This window comes from Ictidomys tridecemlineatus, chromosome 6 (assembly GCF_052094955.1).
Source record: "Ictidomys tridecemlineatus isolate mIctTri1 chromosome 6, mIctTri1.hap1, whole genome shotgun sequence".
Lineage (NCBI taxonomy): Eukaryota > Metazoa > Chordata > Mammalia > Rodentia > Sciuridae > Ictidomys > Ictidomys tridecemlineatus.
In genome coordinates, this window is record NC_135482.1 from 50,300,425 (window position 1) to 50,319,862 (window position 19,438).

A 19,438-nucleotide genomic window follows, 5' to 3' on the forward strand; every position below is an offset into this window, starting at 1 on the left:
ATACATATTGGTGGCATAGTATGTATAATGTCACCAATCTTCTTTCTTGACACTACATTCCCAAATAAATGGTTTAACTTTGTCTTCCCACCAGATTATAGCCAGAGGGAGCTATTTGAAATAAAAATCTGATTGTCATTCCTTACTTTAAATCTCTGGGCAGTTCTTCTCTGAATAAAGGCTAGACTCCTTGAAATGGCCTGCAAGGCCTTGTGAGCTCTGGCTCTACAGCCTCATCTGGTCCCTTACTCACCCAGCTATGCCGGGTTCTTATTCACACCCTGCTCCCCCACTGACTCCATCACAGGACCTATCATTTGCCTCCATCTCTGTCTTAGTTTATTATGTGTGGCTATAACAAACTAACACAGACTGGGTAATTTATAAAGAACAGATATTTATTTCACTCATGATTCTGCAGACTGGGAAGGTCAAAATGGAGGGGCTGCATCTTGTGAGGGCCTTCTTGCTACATTGTCCCACGGGTGAAGGTGAAGTGGAGTAGAGGAGGGAACTCACTTTTGTATCACACTCACTCTTGCAATATCAACCCCACTCCAGTGGGCATCCCTGTCCAATAACAACATTTATCCACCTCACCACACTGTTGTATTAGGGATTGAGTTTTGTAACACATGAACACGGGCACAAATTGAAGCCACAGCAGTCTTGCTGTCCGAAGTGCTTATCCCTCTTTCCCACCTAGTTGACCACTTCTCATCTTTCAAGCCTCACTGCTCTTTCCTGTAGGGAAGCAGAGGATGATTTTCTGACCCTCTGACTAGGTTAGGCTTTCCCTACACAGGCACACACAGTGCACAGCAGGGTCTTCTTCATTGGAATTGTTACTGCTACAGATAATATTTGTGCTGTTATATGGTTCTGCCCTGTAATAGCCATTGGTGCACATTCTAGCTCTCTCTCCTAGGCACATGGTACAATTCTACTTCCCTCTGCACTTGAAATTAGATGGGTCTCTGTTACTTTGGCAAATGAAATGTGAGCCCAAGTAGCCTGTCACTTCTGGGCAGAAGCTGTAAGAGCCAGGACATTCTTTTTCCTTCTGGCATGGTGACTGGCAATGTTACACATGTCGATTGCTCCACCAGCTGATGACCCTGATGAACAGGGCCCCCAATAATACAGGAGGGACATACAGTGTAAAGTAATAAACTTTTGCTGTTTTATGGAAAGCATTGGTAGTTTTAGAGGTTTGTTACCATAACATTACCTACTTCGTCATTACTGATACAATGTTTTTTTTTTCTCTCCATAGATTTCAAGTGTCACAAGGGTGGGAGCTATATCTGTTGTGTTAGGCACATAATAAATGTTGAATAAAATATCTACTTCATTGATTCTAATAAAGACTCTATCCCTTAATCTATTCTCACTCTCCAAGTTTAGTTTCCCTTTATTCATTCATACATAATTCATTTAATTGGAAATCTCGTCAAAAGCAAGTATTCCTAACTTAATTTTCATTGCTAATAGAGGACTTAACACAAGGTAATTGTTATCTTCCCATATATGAACACGCCTCTGGGGACCAACAGTGTTTCCCTGCTTTGAGCTGTTTTTTCCAGAGCAATGTTGAATCTGCCCCATGGAATCTCGATTCTCTTGTCAGATTCCTATGACATATGTTTATAAAAAGCTGGCTGGGGCCAAACACTTGTAAGCTGAGCAACAAACTGCCTTATACAAAGACCGAGCCCCTGATCTTGGCTACTTCAGCAGTGCACAGACCCCAACCACTTAGGTGTGCCATAATTTTTACTGTTAACAACAGAAGGCCAAATGTACCAGAGGCAAGACCCCTATTTGTGCAGTGGTTGTAGGCCCTGTCATCTAAATTGAGGGGTAAAAATATGGGGTCTGCAAGAATCCAGACAATAGGGAAGCTCCTTTGTCAGCCTCTAGAGTTGGTTCCCCAAAGGAACTGAAATAAGTACAATGCCACGTTATAATCATAAAGCATGTCAAAATGAAGGGTGGCAAAAGCCAAAGGGATCACTAACACCATAGAAAGCATCAACATTAACCCAATTCTAAATGCATGGGTAGAAACAGTCCATTTGAGAGAAATCTGCAAGCAAAGAGACCCAGGATTATCCAATGTACCACCTCCATCACAGTCAGCTCTGATTATCTTATTTGGTTAAAACAAAGTGCTGAAGAACTTCAAAACTTAATCCCCAGTCAGTATGACTTGGTGCTGAGTACCATTTCAATGAGAAATAGTGCAGAGGTGTTGGTGCAAGTGTGGTGAGGGCTTCAACCTAGACTTGTAAATGACACTCCAGCCAAAATAGGAACTCTTGTGGGTTGAGTGTAGTCTATATGTAACTGTATTTTCCTTGTCTAGGTTACCTTTGTGGCCAGTATTGTGAAACAAGTAGTGAAGGGGCTTTCAGCTTCACTGCAACTGCTAAGTCCCTTCCAAGCAGTTCTTTTGTACCAGCAGTTTTACATCCTCAAGAGCTGCCTGCAATACAGCAAGACTCTAGCTGAGTATATCAGGAATGACTACAGCGAAGAATTTAGGTAAGGGGAAAAAAAATCTGCATCTAATCTGCAAGATGACCACTCTTTTCTGATTTTCTTACAAACCTGCAACATGGCCCAATGTTTAGGTTATGTGATGACAAAAATATATATATTTTTGTCTTTAATAATATTTCACTTTGATCAGAGGAAAGAAAGCATTTGGGGGAGAATTCAAAGAATTTTGCCATTCAAAATATATTCCAGGTCAGAAAATACTAGTGAAACCTCAAACTCTCTTTGGAGGATTGTTTCTCACTCTTTGTCTTTCTTGAAGCTGGCCTGTCACATAAGTAGTAATGATTGTAACCTGCTGTGAGTAATTAAGAGTAACAAACCCTAAGGAAGGGAATGGTAAATTATAGACTGTGAATTCAATTGAGTCATTAAAAAAATCAATAGATAATGGAGGAACAATTAATGAACGGTGTTAACGAGTTTTTTTTTTTTTTGTCTCATTTATCCTTCCCTTCTCTTACTCGGAAAGGGAACAGTCAGAAAGAGCAGTAGCCAGCATTGGTTTCATCAGCCAGCTTGTTCTCTTGCACATCAGGGGTTCCACTTCTATTTATAGGCTGGCAAAGCCACAGCCTGCATTAGCACCTATTAAGGAAAAAACCCAGGTTGTGTCTGCCTTAAGATGAAAGAGTGCAGCTGGCATAGCTTTGTTACTAGTTTGGATGGAGCTATAGAAGGCTGTGAAGACATCTATTATGGCCTTAGATTGACTTCACAAAAATTTGTCCCCGTTTGTAAGGTCTGTTTTTCCTCATACACCATAGGGTTCATTATGGCTCCCATAAAGAGGATTCATTTGATTCTGGGTTTCTCCAACAACCCAGTTCCCACCCCCTACTCCTGTCTCCTCACATCTTTTTCCTTTTTATTAAGGAAAATTCATGTAGCATAAAATTCACCATTTAAAACTGTATAGTCCACTGTCTTTTTAATATATTGCACAATGTTTTGCAACCATTGCTATTACTAAATTTAGGTTTGTGATCCTTGTTTTAACCTAGGATTTTTCAACTTGCTTTGTATTAGAATCTCCTTAATAACCATTGACAATACTGTTACCCAGGTCTGGTCTCCCACCTCGAAAGTCTGTTTGAGTTTTCTGAGCTGGGGGCCTGGGCACTGATAGTTTATAAAGCTCTCCAGGTGATTCTAATGTACACTTGGAGTTGAAAACCATTTAGTAAGCCATCCAAGGGGAGGCTTTCTCACTTTTGTCTTTCACAGCTTTCCTATACTGAGCTTGTGGAATAAACCCTCCCTTTCCTCTTGACTTTGCCCTAGCAGTCTCCACAGCTTGGCACTTCCATTTCAACTCCCCATTGCGCATTGCCTGAGAAACCAAGAAGCAGGAACCTCAACTCATCCTTTGGCTTCTTTATTAATGCCTTGATAACTGATACATTATTAATGAAATTTACTTCCTTTGCTAAAGTAAAGTGCTTCAGTGAGCTGAAAGGCACACATATCAAGAGATTTTCTAGGTCACAAATGGGAGAGGTTGGGAGGCTTTAAATGTTGACTGAATCTTGTGGCTCAGACTCACACACCCACAACCCTGCACCACTTAGTGTGAATGTGACCAATATGAAATTCGTGTTCTTAAAGATCTCTCTTTTGTTTCTCTTTGTGATTTTCAGGTACTTTATTCATATGCCAGCCTTGGAAAAGAAGCTCCCATTGTGTTACCCTATTACTCAGCCAACCACTCAACTTTTTCATGAAATTCTCAAATTGGTTGAACAGAAACAATGTGTAAAATGTTAATAAGAATATAAAATGTTAATTGGGAGTGGAAATCTATGAAAAAATATTTATTTATTTATTTAATTCATCTTGAGTTCTATAAGCAAAGATTTTATCTAAATGTTACATCAATACCTATGTTTCATCCATACCTAAGAGGTCCTTGAAGTTTATCTGCTAAAAACAAACAAACAACAACAAAAAACCCTGTAAGAGTGGTGCTAAAAACTAGTGTTTCTCCAGAAAGAAAAGTTTCTACAGACACAAAAAACTACAAAGGGAACAGAAGCTCAAGGAGAATAATTGGTGTGAAGCCATTGAAATATATAATGAAAAATTGTTGTACAGAGTATAAACTACAGAGTCATCAATGTTGAGCAACAGGATGACACCCTACTTTTCCACCTTTAAAAACTAGTGGCAAAAGTATTTTTGGAAGAATGAGCAGGAGAAACACAGGCACAGCTGAACAGAATGTCAGCTCCTCATTTGTCAAGGATAAAGAAGCATGGACTTTCTTTTTTTTGAACTCAGGGACTCAGGGGCACCCAGCCACTAAGCCACATCTCCAGCCCTATTTTGTATTTTTTTAATGACAGGGTCTCACTGAGTTGCTTAGGGCCTTGCTTTTGCTGAGGCTGGTACTTGTGATCCTCCCACTTCAGCCTACGAGCTGCTGGGATTACAGGAGTGCACCACTGTGCCTGGCACGAAGCATGGACTTTCGTGAACAAAACCAAATGCTTTATATACAGAGTTCTGAAAAATTGTGCCGTGAATGGATAATTATAAATGTAATGCATTCCACTATTGTCACATATGTCAGCCGTAAATAAAAATTAAAATTAAAAAAAAAAAACCAAATGCAGTTGGGTGCGGTGTCTCAAGCCTGTAATCCCAGTGTTTCAGGAGGCTGAGGCAGGAGGATTATGAGTTCAAAGCCAGACTCAGCAAAAAACGAGGCACTAAGCAACTCAGTGAGACCCTGTCTCTAAATAAAATACAAAGCAGGGAAGCCAGAATTAGACAGGCAGTCAGTATAGATAGGTAAATCGAGTTAGGTTGGATTAAGGAGGCCAATTTTGAGTGTGTCTGGGAAGTTGGAGACTGCCCCCTGAGGGATTGAAATGTTAATTCCTTCAGAGCCCTTCCTCCACCCTTATCAAGAAACTGCCCCTGCTCCAATTTGTTGCCAAGGTAACCTGTCCCAGGAATTGCCCCTCCCTACTTGGAGCTCTAAGGTGGTTAAAGTGTGCTGGGTTTGCACCATCCTGCCCTTACCCCCTTCAGCCCACCTGTTTCCCACCCTTGGGCCATCCTACCAAGCATTCCTGGGCCTAGTCATTTATTCAGGAAGGAGAAAGATAAGGGGGAAAAGGTAGGAGAACAAAGGAAGTATAGGACATCTAAAAAGGGTAGAACGCCTCGCTTCTGGGGATACCAGCTATGGCCCCCTTCTCTCTCCTGGAAGAAGTCTGTGTTACCCCATTTTTAAAAAAAAAATCCTGCTTTATATGCTTGCTTCATTGTGCTTCTCTAATGTTCAAACTTCAACTTGCTGGAAGCAGAACTCGTCACCAATAACTGGCAGTGTCAGTAGGGCTGGGAATGTGGCTTAGTGGTTGAATGCCCATGAGTTCCATCCCTGGTACCCAAAATCCAAACACCAAAACAAACAATCAAATCCCACAAATGATTCTGCCACTCTACTTCAGGCACCTGTGGGCTAATGTGAACAGTCCCATAGAGTCTCAGTGGAAGATAAATTATTCATGAGCAGTGAAGGCTCTCCCACAACCATTTTAAAAAGAGATCTTTATTATTATTATTATGGCTATAAACTAATCCAACAAATACTTAACTTTGGTGTCATTGTGAGCTATAGAATTTTGACTTCTAAGAACTTAGGAACTGGGCCTTCTGTGAACTTATCATGATTTGAGGAAAGATAAGAGAAAAATCTACCTCCAAAGAAAGAGTTCCCAGCTGGGCATGGTGGTGCTTACCTGGAATCCCAGCAGTTTGGGAGGCTAAGGCAGGAGGACTGGGAATTCAAAGCCAGCTTCAGAAATTTAGCAAGGCACTAAGCAACTCAGCAAGATCCTGTCTTTCAATTAAAAAAAAAAAATATATATATATGGATAATATTTGCATTATTACCAAATATATATGCGTTATTTGCATTATTGCCATATACATATATATGAATATGTATGTGTGTATGTATATGCATATATATATATCCAGATATATATATGGCTGAGGATTGGCTCAGGTTCAATTCCCAGTACCCTACCCTGAAAAAAAAAATTCCCAGCCAGATTCACCTGTGTTGAATAATGTTATTATAGTAATAGTTTGTTGAGGACTTTTAGCAGATTCTTATCACCATGTTCTGCAATATTTAAATAAACTATTTTGTAATTATAAATTTAGTATACAGAACATTTGTATTGGTTCTTAATGATTTTCCAAGGCCTTTCTTAGATTTAATATTTACATAGTTTACATACATTCTATGTAAAAATAGACCTGCTCTAAACCTGAGACTTTATGTGAAATTGTACACACACATATCCTGTTAGTTTTTAAAATGTCTATGTCTATGACAAGGATGAAATTTCTACATTGTTCTGCCTCTCAGAAGTGCCAGCTCTTAGCAGTGCCAACCACGGCCTGTCATCATGAGCACCCTGTAGACTGTACCAGCAGCTTCAGAAATGACTTAATCTGCCAGTAGCAAGGTTTCTCTCATTTATAAACCCTATGTGCTTATATTGTTGTTAGGCCAGTATTTAATGCATAAAGGCAGAATTATTGTGAGATTTTTCAAAAATGCAAACATAAATGCAATCCTGATTTAAAACTAAAAGACTGGTATAATGTTACTCTTAAAAATAATACTTAGGGCTGGGGATATAGCTCAGTTAGTGCTTGTCTTGCATGCACAAGGCCCTGGGTTCATTCCCCAGCATCACACACACACACACACACACACACACACACACACACACACACACGCCGAAGTCTGGCTGGGCATAATTCAAGGAGCCACTTGTCAAAAAAAACGAACTTTATTTTTAGAACACACACACCAAATCACACAGTTCCTCAGGAAAAACCTTCAGAGCCCAACTGCCACAACCGGCTTCCCACAAGTCTTTCAACCTCCCCACTCCTCCTGCTCTTGAGGCTGATTGGCTGGGTCACATGGGCAGAGCCAAAAAAAGTCCCCCAATGAGCAGCTCCTGGTCTGAAAGGGCGGGGAAACAACCCAATGAGCATCACTGAAGAGGAGCCAATCAGTTGGCAGCTAGAAGTTTGCTGGGCAGCTGTGAGCCAATCATCAGCTGGCAGCTGGAAGTTTGCTGGCAGCTGGAAGTTTGCTGGGGCCCCTTCGGCTGTGGCTCTCAACACACGCATACACACACACACACACACACACACACACTAATAATATTTAGACACAATGATAAAATTTTTATATATTGTTTTGATTACAAATTATCTGTTAGCCTTGCTTCTATGAGATGTTTTTAATGTGACTTTTAAAAATGTCTTAGGAATGAAAGTGGCAGATGAAAGAATTCCCCACACAAAGACACTTTGCCGGGAGAATTCCAATTTTATTGCAAAAAGCTGTGTGCTTATATAGAACTAAAGGGGAGATGGTAGGGCTTAGATAAATGGCAGGCCACACGTTTATTGTCAAGTTCTTCCAGACATCAGCTCCCGCGCCCAGGAATTAGTTCTCATTGGGGCTAAGTTTCCCCGCCAGCGAGATTTGAAATTGGCACCGTTGGGAGAGTTCACAAGGGCGGGAACTTTTCGCGCCACTGCAGAAAAGAAGAAGGTAGGAAGAAGAAGTCCATAGGCGCCATGTTGGGGTTTTTTCTCTGGGGTACGGCTGCCGTTTATACTTTTCCCAACAGCAGAAAGTAAGAGGAAAAAAATAGGATATCTTATTCCTGGTTCTAAGCCAAATACTGATTTTGCTTCAGGCTTTATTCTACTTCTTTCCAGGGCTTATCTACTTCTTTCTGGGCTTCCTTCTGTTATGCGGAAGGGTGGAACTGGATGCTAAGTTCTCCTTCTCTGCCTGTATGAGAAACTATTTTTTTTTTTTTAAAGAGAGAGAGAATTTTTTAATATTTATTTATTTATTTATTTTTAGTTTTCGGCAGACACAATATCTTTGTTTGTATGTGGTGCTGAGGATCGAACCCGGCCGCATGCATGCCAGGCGAGCGCGCTACCGCTTGAGCCACATCCCCAGCCCACGAAACAATTTTTGACACTCTGAAATGGGATAATGTGTTCCTCTGCCATCCTGACTTAGTAGATGATTTCACACTGATTCCAAATAATCCTGCTTTCTTTGTGTCACCAACATTGTCCCACAAAGTCTCCAGTCTTCTCACCATCACCCATTAATGAATCCAAGTCATCCACTTTGGGAGCAAAATGAGCATCCTGGGCTGCTAGATGAGGGATTATTCCCAAGAGATGGCCAGTCAGAGGAGTGTGACGAGATTCTTAGGACCCCAGCATGCATCACTTGAAACTAGACAAATGGTATACTGATGAAACCCATAGGACAACACCAAGAGCATCCACAACTCAGTTACACTTTGTCTTCTGGAAATACCCTGGCTAGTAGGGTGCTTCTAACTGGGAAGGTAGTAGGGCAGGCTTTTTTCTTTTTCCTTTTTTTTGCAAACTCTGATGGTAGTAGTGCAGTCTCTGATGAGGGCTTAGAGTTTCTCTGTCCTGCCTCTTCTGCAGCTCCTCTCCCACTGAAATCATACTTTGTCTAATTTCTGGGAGCCAAAGTTCTGTCAGAATGTACCTGAATCTTTCCATGTAGGGATAAAGTCATTGACTTTTTAGAGAGCTAGTGGTTGGATTTGTCACCTTGATTTTCTTCAGTTTACTCTATATGACTCATTTGACAGTCCCAAGAAGAGGAAGAAATATTAACACTTTAAAAGCGTTATTCTTCCATAATTCTTTTATGCTTGTGAATTTGTTTGCATTATTACCAAATGCAAGAAAATCACCTAATAAGCCATCTCTGTTGGTGATCAGACACATTTAATACTTTACCTAAACACTGACCTCAAGCAAGAAACAAACTTGAATATGGAAATCACATAAATATATTTTTAAGAATACAAATGTCACCAGAAAGGCAAGCATACAGAGCCTAGTTTTTGAGCTGGTTTCAAGATTCTATATCCTTTGAACACCTTCATGATGTGAGTGCAGTGATTTACCACCCCTACTTACCCCAAAGACAATCATTTCTACCATTTTAGAAAGTATTTTTTTATTTGCTCTTTTTAGATATACATGACAGTAGAGTGTATTTTGACATACATACATAGAAGTGTAACTTATTCTACTTAGGATACCATTCTTGTGGTTATACATGATGTGGTGTTTCACTGGACATGTATTCAATATGAACATAGGAAAGTTCATTCCATTGTCTTTCCTATTCCCATCCCCCCCTCTTCCTTTCATCATTCCCCTTTGTCAAACTTCTGTCTCCCCCACCCAGCCCACATTGTCTGTTAGCAACCGCATATGAGAGAGAACATATGTCCTTTGGTTTTTTGGGATTTGCTTATTTCACTTAGCATGGTAGTCTCCAGTTATATCCGTTTACCAGCAAAAGTCATAAAGCCATTCTTTAAAAAAGTATTTTTGAAAGTACACACACATACACACTTTGTATGTACAATTTAAGAGTATTGATTTTGAAGCTAAAATGTATGAGTTTAAATCCCATCTCTACACTTGTTTTGGACTTGGGAAGTTAATGACATCTCCAAACTTCAGTTAAAACAGAATGTATACAACCTATTGTAAAGAGTTAGGGGACATAAATGAAAAGTTGTGGGTGAAACACTAATTAGGGTCCCTCATATGTAGTAAGGACTCAGTAAATAGTACTTATTATTATTTTTGTACTGGGAATTGAACCCAGGGTTGCGATACCACTGAGCCACCCTTTTTTAATTTTTAGACAGGATCTTACTAAGTTGCTTAGGGCCTATGATAAGTTGCTGAGACTGGCTTTGAATTTATGATCCTTAGGCTCCCAAGCTGCTAGGATTACAGGTATGTGCCATTGAGCCTGGATTAGTATTTATTCTTCTTATTAAAATAATACCAAAGGCGGCTGAGAATTTAGAGACATTAACAAGTTCGACCCTTTTGTGGGGCTACTCTAGAGACCAGCTACTACAATCCGAGAACTCCTGGCCTATATAGCATTGGAGAACAGATTCATTTGAATGTTAAAAATTCAACTTTGCATTAGTAGGAGTGTGATTTAACTGTCAATTTCTTCTGCTTAGTGGGACCCTGTTGCAAAATAAAATATAAAAAGGACTAGGGATGTAGCTCAGTGCTAAAGTGACTTTGGGTTCAATCCCAGTACCCACCCACCCCTCCAAAAAAGTATTTTCCATATTTTCATCTTGAATCTTACTCCTTGCTAATGCTGCTTTTAATTGTGATAGGAAAACTTATGATTACATTAGCAAATATGCTATAAAGCAGCTGATGAGAGTGATCAAGCTTGTTGACTGCTGATATGCTCCAATCATTAGTGTTCTATGTTTTTTCTGAGTCTAGAACCACTTGTTTTATATTTAACACATTTGCAGAATAGAGAAGTTCAATGATAAATATGGAAGAGAAGCTGGAAATTTTTTAAAGAATGTATTTGATGGGAATTTTTGAGGAAATGGAATAGTGATAAATAATTGTCTGATTTCTCTGTGTTCACTGTATTTACTTCTAAATATAGTACAGACTTCTAAGGTCAACTTGAATTTGCCTCTCTATAGAAAGGAAAATGCAATTCTCCATCCAGTTAGCTCTTCTGTGTGTTTTGGATCTGAAGCTTTTCCCATTTGGGGGAGGCAGTGTGATTTGTTGGCTAGAAATCTGAGTACTGTAATTTTGTGGATAAGAATCCAAATGCTATATAAGAACTTGTTTTGAATATTGCCTACCCATCTACTTCTCATAACTCTTTCAGGGCCTCTGTATAATCAATTATGCAATAATAAAAGCCTATATTCAGAGTTTTATGAATATTAATTTTAATATAAACATCTAGTATTGTGGATAGTCTAAAGTAGGATGAAATATATGACATTGCCATTTTGAAGGTCCAATATTGTTGAGATCTGCAATCCCATATGGTTCAAACAAATAGAAACCCCCTCAGTAAATGATAGCTATTAAGTTAACAGAAACAATTACTTTGTGCCTTTGTATTTTATTGTATACAATTTATTTTAATTTCCCGGGTAGTATAGCACTTTGCTATAACATTACTTATTCTTGCACAGATTTGGATAAATCACAAATCAAGTCAAATCATTTAATTATAAATTATTGCATAGGCATAATATACTTAAACATGCTCAAAACAGAATTCCTTTTATTAGTATGTATTAATGATACAGAAGAGTGAGTTTCATTGTGGCATATTTGTACCCAACAAGTCTGTTCTATTTACTCCACTGCTTAAGAGACACCTGAGAGATTTGTTTTCCCCATTTTATTCATTCCATAAATACAATCCATCTGAAGTGCTTACTAGCAATACCTTCAAAATATATTCCTGATCTATTGATTTTCCATAATTTTGGCTACCCCCTAGCTTAAACATCCAACAACTATTGCAATAGCTTATTTAGAGACTGTGCTCTCATCCTCGACCCCTAAAGTCCATTCTTTTAAAATGGAAGTGATTTAAAAAAATATTTATTAAGTTTTAGATGTACACAGTATCCTTATTTTACATTTATGTGGTGCTGAGGCTTGAACCCAGTGCCTCGTGTATGCTAGGTGAGCGCTCTACCATTGAGCCACAACTCCAGTCCTGGAAGTGATTTTTGAATTAGAGAATCAAAATTTCTACTAAAAACCTTTGTATTGGGCTGGGATATGTCTCAGTATACCCCTGGGTTCAATCCCTAGTACTGCAAAACCAAACCAAAACAACAACTAAAACCTTTGTATTGCTTTATACTACCCAGCATTAAAATCAAAGTCCTTACCCCTACAGGCAATTTATCCTGTTCCACACTGATGACCTACAAATGAATTTGGAAAGGGAGTACATCTATTAGAAACTATAACCACCAGAGGGCACAGTTGTATTAAAAAGAGAAGAAAAGGCAAAATTATGATCTAACCATGGAACATTGATTTTTTTAAGTGTAAAAAAAAACACTGGATAAGTTAATTTGATCCAGTAGTAACCATTTTACTATCTATATATAGTAAAATATACACATATATTTGTAGTAACTATTTTACCATATATACATATTATACACATATATATTTACTATATATGTAGTTTATCTTAATATATATGTCTTATAACATCATGTTGTTTACCTTAAATATATGCAATAAAAATTTAAAAATATAGCTTAAACCTCCAACAACTAATTTATCCTCAATGTTTTATGTATATACTATTTTTTTTAAAAGAGAGAGAGAGAATTTTTTTAATATTTATTTTTCAGTTTCGGTAGACACAACATCTTTATTTTATTTTTATGTGGTGCTGAGGATCCGAACCCAGCGCCCCACGCATGCCAGGTGAGCACGTTACCGCTTGAGCCACATCCCCAGCCCTGTGTATATACTATATGCACCTTGTCATACACCAGAACTATTCACCAGTCTATTCATATGACTGAAACCATTTACCCACTGAATAGTAACTAATTTCCCTACTGCCTGGCATTCTTATTCTCCTTTTTGTTTCTGAGTTTGACTAATTAGAAAATATAAGTGGAATCCTGTAATAAATTGTTTCTTTTTTTTTTTTTTTTTTTGACTGACTTACTTCATTGTCTTAGAAATCTATGTTGGAGCATGTAACAGAAATTTCTTCTCTTTTAAGCTGAATAATATTTCATTGTATTTGCATACCACATTTTAAAAATTTACTCATTTATTCAAGGACATTCAGATGTTTCTACCTCTTCAGTACTATAGACAATGCTGCAGTGAACATGAGAATACAAATATTCTCTCAAAACCCCTTTGTAATTCTTTTGGATTCATACCCAGAAGTGGTATTGTTGGGTCATATGGTAGTTCAACTTTTTTGAGGAATCTCCATATTATTTTCTGTAATAATTACAACATTATGTCATTTTGACAAATGCCATGCTAGCAGTACAAGGTGACATCTCATTATGATTTTTATATGTTCCTAATGATTAGTGATGTTGGGCATCTTTTCAGATACCTCTTGGTCATTAGTACTGTTTGGGAAAATGTCTATTTAGGTCTTTTGTTCATTTAGATTTGTTTTTGTTTTTACTTTTGAATGTTTTTTTTTTTCTTGTATCATCTCTCCCATTCAATGGTTGCCTTTCCATTTTAGTGTTTTGTTGTGTGGAAGCTTTTTAGTTTGATGTCCTTTCACTTTTCTATTGTTGCATTTGTTGCCAATGTTTTTAATGTCATATTAACATTGATTCTTAAAATTCAAACAAACCTTTAAAATGATTTTTCTCTCATTCTCTTTAATATGTGCTAACAAATCTAGATGTAAGAAAACTACTATGCCATTATAAAAACACAAATTTATAATCTAAGTTTATACAATTAAATGCAATTTAATATCAGTGTAACAAATGATGTGTTGCCCAAACCGTTTCTTGTAAAGTGAATATGACAGAATGCTGTAATATGGATTCCTGAATTCAGCATCCTACTATCATGTTGCACTTTTTCAGACCACTACAAGTCTTTATATCGACTCATTTCACCCTAACATTTCACTGTGAGTTAATGTCACCTCTGTTCTCTGACCAAAGACAATCAAAGTTTTCCCATGTAAGGACAAACAACAGACCAATAAACAATGCAAACAGAAACACTTAAATCACAGGCATTTCATTGTGATTTAAACAAAAGTTTATATTTTCAGAAAAACCTCACAGACTTTCAAATTGAAATGTATAGACCTTAATTTGAGAGGCTTTAGCCATAGAAGATAAGAGCCCAAGTGTTTTACTTATGTTGACCTATCAAACGTCATGGATTGCCTATGTGGGCACTGGTTTATGCCTCCCCCGCCCCCAGCACTTCCTTTCAATCAGAAGTATACTGATTTGGGTGATAAAGTATAAGGTTATATACTCTGTTTATAAGCCAGTCTAGTCCTAGGAATTTTCCTTTTTTTTTTTTTTTTTATGATAGAGACTTGCTAAGGTTGGCCTTGAACCCTCCTGCCTTAGCTTCCTGAGTAGCTGGAATTACCCAGCTGACCTAGGGTTATAATCAGGAAAAACCTGTGTCATAGCAATAGGAAATAAGAAACAGAATAAAATGTCATTTATAGAAGTTTCACAGACCTCCCTCAGGAAGCATACCTATTCCAAACTGAGAGGTGCTTTGGAGGTCAATACAAACTTCAGAAATATTGTTCTTATCTCCTTTTGCGACTCAGAGACTTAAATGGTTCCCTCTACTTTTGAAGGGTGTCTTCAAAACACCCTTCAAAAATTCAGGCTATAAATAAGAAAATATAGTAAAAGTTTTATTATAATTAGGTTCCTCTAATATCTGAGGTCATTTTAGGGTAGAAGGAGAAAAACTTCTGAAAAGTCACATTTACTGAGAAAAATTAGAATATAGTACAGCAGTTTTGTAACCATATGATATAATTTGGCTGACATTGTGGCTAGGGGTTGCTACATAACAAAATGACTCTTCAATACCAAGTCTCAAGACTAAATTCAGTTGTCAACATGACTTCAGATGTCTCAGTGTGAACAATAATGAGAAAATGGCATTAAATAGTGATTTTTAAGGAGCCTGAGAAAGATTTCTCTAAAAAATATATAAAGCATTTTGAGAAAAACTATGTGTGGGTGTGTATCTGTGTGTGAGTGTGTGAACTGGACCAAATCCAAGAATCCAAGTGGTTCACAAACTGAAATATGCTGACACTGGTTTGTTGGAGCAAAACTAACGTAAGCATTCTGGCAATCTTGAGTCCTCATTCCTTCAGAGGATGACTATTATTAGTATTATTTTGTATTTATCAAGCTCCAAACTGGGGCAACTTGTCATAATGGGAAGGGAAGGAAGAGGGGGAAATGAGCCATCTGTCCCTGGCACTGGCATTCAGTGCATGGAAAATATTTAAAAGTTGTCAGTCAGAAGGTTTGGGAAGTTTCCTATGATTTTAAAAGGTCTTACTGCCCTAGAAAGAAATCAATTCAATTCAATAAACATCTATTCTGACTTTGTTGGATGCTTGCAGGATACAAAAATAAATAAAACTGGGTCTGTTGGCAAGGATTTGAATTTTAGTAAGCTAAATTTTTCTATGTGCAATTACTTGAGCACAACCTTCAAAATTTTTGTCATATCTTTTGAATTGTTTTTACTCAATATTTTTTAATATTATTTGCTCAATATTTTTCCAATATCTATATCTACTTTATGATTTTCCTAAAAAATATTTGGGAAATAACAGAATTGATGTTTTAGAAATATATTTTTAAGTACATGTGTGTACATACTTCCAATATACATGAATAAATAAAAACAATTAAAAACATTTAAATGTCTTTCCTTGGATTACCTAAAATTATTTTTGTACCATTCTATGGGAATGATCATGGTAATGAAATCTGAGTTGGAGGTTAAACTAGATTCTCCACTTCTGCTGGTGGATGGGGTCTGTATAAGCTGTAGGCCTCTATAGCTGAGAAACATGTTGCAGCTCTTAATGACAAGCTATGCCCTCCAGTATTATAGTAGACTACTCCCAATTTCTTCTTGGCTTGCAAATTTGAAAAATGAGACCTACAGATGAGGATGAGTGAGTGTAAAAGTAAGATTTATTCAAGGGGGAATAGAAATATAATTCCCACAGGGTGAGAGGGGTCCCAAGAGAGGTTGCCCCTTATGTGCTAGTCTAGGGTTTTATATAGTACTTGGGTCAACACTATTGGCCTAAATTTTTGCTAATCAGGTTTGGAAAGTACCGGTGCTATTGGTCCAAATTTATGCTAATCAGGACTTGGAAGAGTTCCAACACAATTGGTTCACGTTTATGCTAATAAGGGCTGGGAAAAGTACCAATGCTATTGGTTAGCTCTGCAATCACATTCAGGTCTGGCCCACTTCCACCTTCCTGCCTGCTTGTAGGGAGGTGGGAAGTTGAGGTCATCATGGATGGGGATGCTTTGGGGGTTCTGGAATATGGTGCTATGTGGATCAGGCATCTACACTGGACCAGCTGAGCTGCACGACAGATTGGCAGGCCTTGGCTTGCCAAAGTTCCACACCGGAACAGTGGGCTCTGCTAGGCGTTAGCCCGTGTTTTCCACCCATGCTCCAGTCCATCTGGGCTATCACTCTGCTATTTCAGGACAAGGGCTTGGCTTCACTAAAGAATACTTGAAGAGGGACTGGGGTTGTGGCTCAATGGTAGAGTGCTTGCCTAGCATGTATAAGGCACTGGGTTTGATTCTCAGGACCACATTAAGTAAATAAATAAAAGATAATATGTCTAATTATAACTAAAAAAAAAAAAAAGAATGCCTGAAGAAAACGTACAAGGGCAGAGAAATTCAGATGTTAGAGGTACAAAGAAAGTGTTACAAGAAACTACAGGAGGGGCTGGGTATAGCTCAGTAGTAGAGCACTTTCCTGTGCACAAGACCCTGGGTTCAATCCCAGGTTGTGGCTTAGCAGTAGAGTGCTCACCTATCATGTGCAAGGCCCTGGTTTGATCCTCAGCACCACATAAAAATAAATAAATAAAATAAAGGTATTGTGTTCAACTACAACTAAAAAAATTTTTTTTTTAAAAAAAGAAACCAGGGCTGGGGGTGTGGCTCAAGCGGTAGCACGCTCGCCAGGCATGCATGCGGCCCACGTTTGATCCTCAGCACCACATACAAACACAGATGTTGTGTCTGCTGAAAACTAAAAAATAAATATTAAAAAATTCTCTCTCTCTCTCTCTCTCTCTCTGTAAAAAACAAACAAACAAACAAAGAAATAAATAAATGAAACCACAGGAAGAATAGTTTAACTCTGACTGAATAGATCAACAAGGCCTACTTGGAAGATTTGGTATTTGAGGAGGTTTTAAGAAATATTTAAGTCTGTAATATTTTTTAAAACTAAAGCAACATGGAAAATATAAGATTTGACAGAGCTTGGTGGTTAATTCATAGATACTTCTATATTAGCCTCTTCACTTCTCTATATGCTTGGAATATTTCACAATAATAAAGTGTGACTACGACTTAGAGAAGACAAAAACATTACATTCCAAGTGGAAGAGAACGTAAGACCAAAAGCAGCAATCCTGAAATTCAGGGCCAGATGTCTGGTTCTACTGCAGATGAGTGCTGGAAAACAACTAGAAAGGTAAGATAAGGTCCAATCATGCAGCACCTTGCTAAGTGGTCCTGGCTGAGAGGTTTGTAGTGGAGGAAGGAGGGGACCACTGAAGGTTTCTGATGAATAAGATAATATGATCAGGGCAATAGATTAGGATTTGAACTACAGGGAGAACTCAGAGTTGGAAAGATTTTGTAATAGTTCAGTTAAAAATATGGTGATCTACTTAAGTTCCATAACATCTTGATTTCCTAAAAAAAAAAAAAAATCATTTCCACCGGGCAGTCACATTTCTTTCTTCCTATCCCAGATCCTTTGTAGTCTCATCCATCTATACTGTAGAATAGGGATTGGTAAACTTTTGCAAGATAGTAAATATTTCAATGACCATATGGGCTCTGCTGCAACTACTCTGTCACTGTAGCAAGAAGAGAAGCCAAATACAAAATGAACAGATATGGCTGTTTTTTCTTTAATATTTTTTCTAGTTGTAGATGGACACAATATCTTTATTTAGGTGTTTTTATTTTTATGTGGTGCCAGGGATCAAACCCAGTGTCTCATGCATGCTAGGAAAGTGCTCTACCACTGAGCCACAACCCCAGCCCAAAATGGCTGTTTTCTAATAAAATTTTATATATAGTCACTGAAATTTCAATTCCATATTTTTATGGGTCATGAAATGCTTTCTTTTTTCAACAATTACAAAATGTAAAAAGAATTCTTAGTTTTTCAAGTGGCAAAAACAAAACAAAACAAACAACAACAACAAAAAAAACAGGCTGTAGGATAGGGAAATGCAAAACAAAAATCACAGGGTATAGCTCAGTAGAGCACTTTCCTGTGTGCACAAGGCCCTGGGTTCAATCCCTAGCACTGCAAAAAAAAAAAAAAAAAAAAAAAAAAAAAAAAAAAAAAAAAGAACCCAGAATGAGTGTGTTAGTGAATTTTCTGCACTGTGACAAAATACCTGGTATAATTAACTTATTAAAAATGGTTTCCTTGGGCTCATAGTTTTGGAGGTTCCAGTCCATGAACAGTTGGTCCCATTGCTTTGGGTTTGTGGCAAGACAGCACATCATGGAGGAGGCGTTTGTCAGAGTAAAACTTCTCACCTCATTGCCAGGAAGCAAGAGTGAGGAGGGTGCTAGGGTCTCACAATCCCTTTCAAAGGCATGTCCCCAATAACCGGAAGATCTCTCATTAGACGGGGAAAAAAGGTCTTTCACCCCTTTCCAATAGCAGCACCAAGCCTATAACACATGGACTCTTGGGGGACATTTAAGATCCAAACTTTAACAATGAGATACAACTTCTCACCCTGGGAGACTCTAATAAAAAATGCTGGCAAGAATAAGGAGAAATTAGAACGTTCATACATTACTCATGGGAATATAAAATGTCACAGCTGCCTCAGAAAAAGTTTGGTAGCTCCTCAAACAGTTAAACAGGGTTATCATAAGCTCCAGCAATTTCACTTCTAGGTATATACCCAAGAGAAATGGAAACATTTTCAAACAAAAACTTGTATATGAGGGGCTAGGGTTGTGGCTCAGCAGTAGCAGGCTCACCTAGCATGTGTGAGGACCTAGGTTCGATCCTCAGCACCACATAAAAATAAATAAATAAAATAAAAGGTTGTGTCCAACTTAAAAAAGAAAAACTTGTATGTGAAAATTCATAGCAATGTTATTCCTAATAATCCCCA

The 19,438-nt window shown here is 38.0% G+C and overlaps 1 protein-coding gene and 1 long non-coding RNA gene across 2 annotated transcripts in view; one reads left to right on the forward strand and one right to left on the reverse strand.

Annotated features, from left to right (window-relative positions):
- C6H12orf56 (chromosome 6 C12orf56 homolog) overlaps positions 1-4,361 on the forward strand; it is a 75,238-nt gene extending 70,877 nt beyond the window's left edge. Inside the window, exons 12-13 of the mRNA XM_005328691.5 lie at positions 2,369-2,547; positions 4,203-4,361. Coding sequence (XP_005328748.1) covers positions 2,369-2,547; positions 4,203-4,329 — 306 coding nt within the window. The 3' untranslated portion in view covers positions 4,330-4,361. The remainder of the gene's footprint in view (positions 1-2,368; positions 2,548-4,202) is intronic.
- LOC120888283 (uncharacterized) overlaps positions 1-19,438 on the reverse strand; it is a 112,044-nt gene that overhangs the window by 70,152 nt on the left and 22,454 nt on the right. The window lies entirely within an intron of this gene.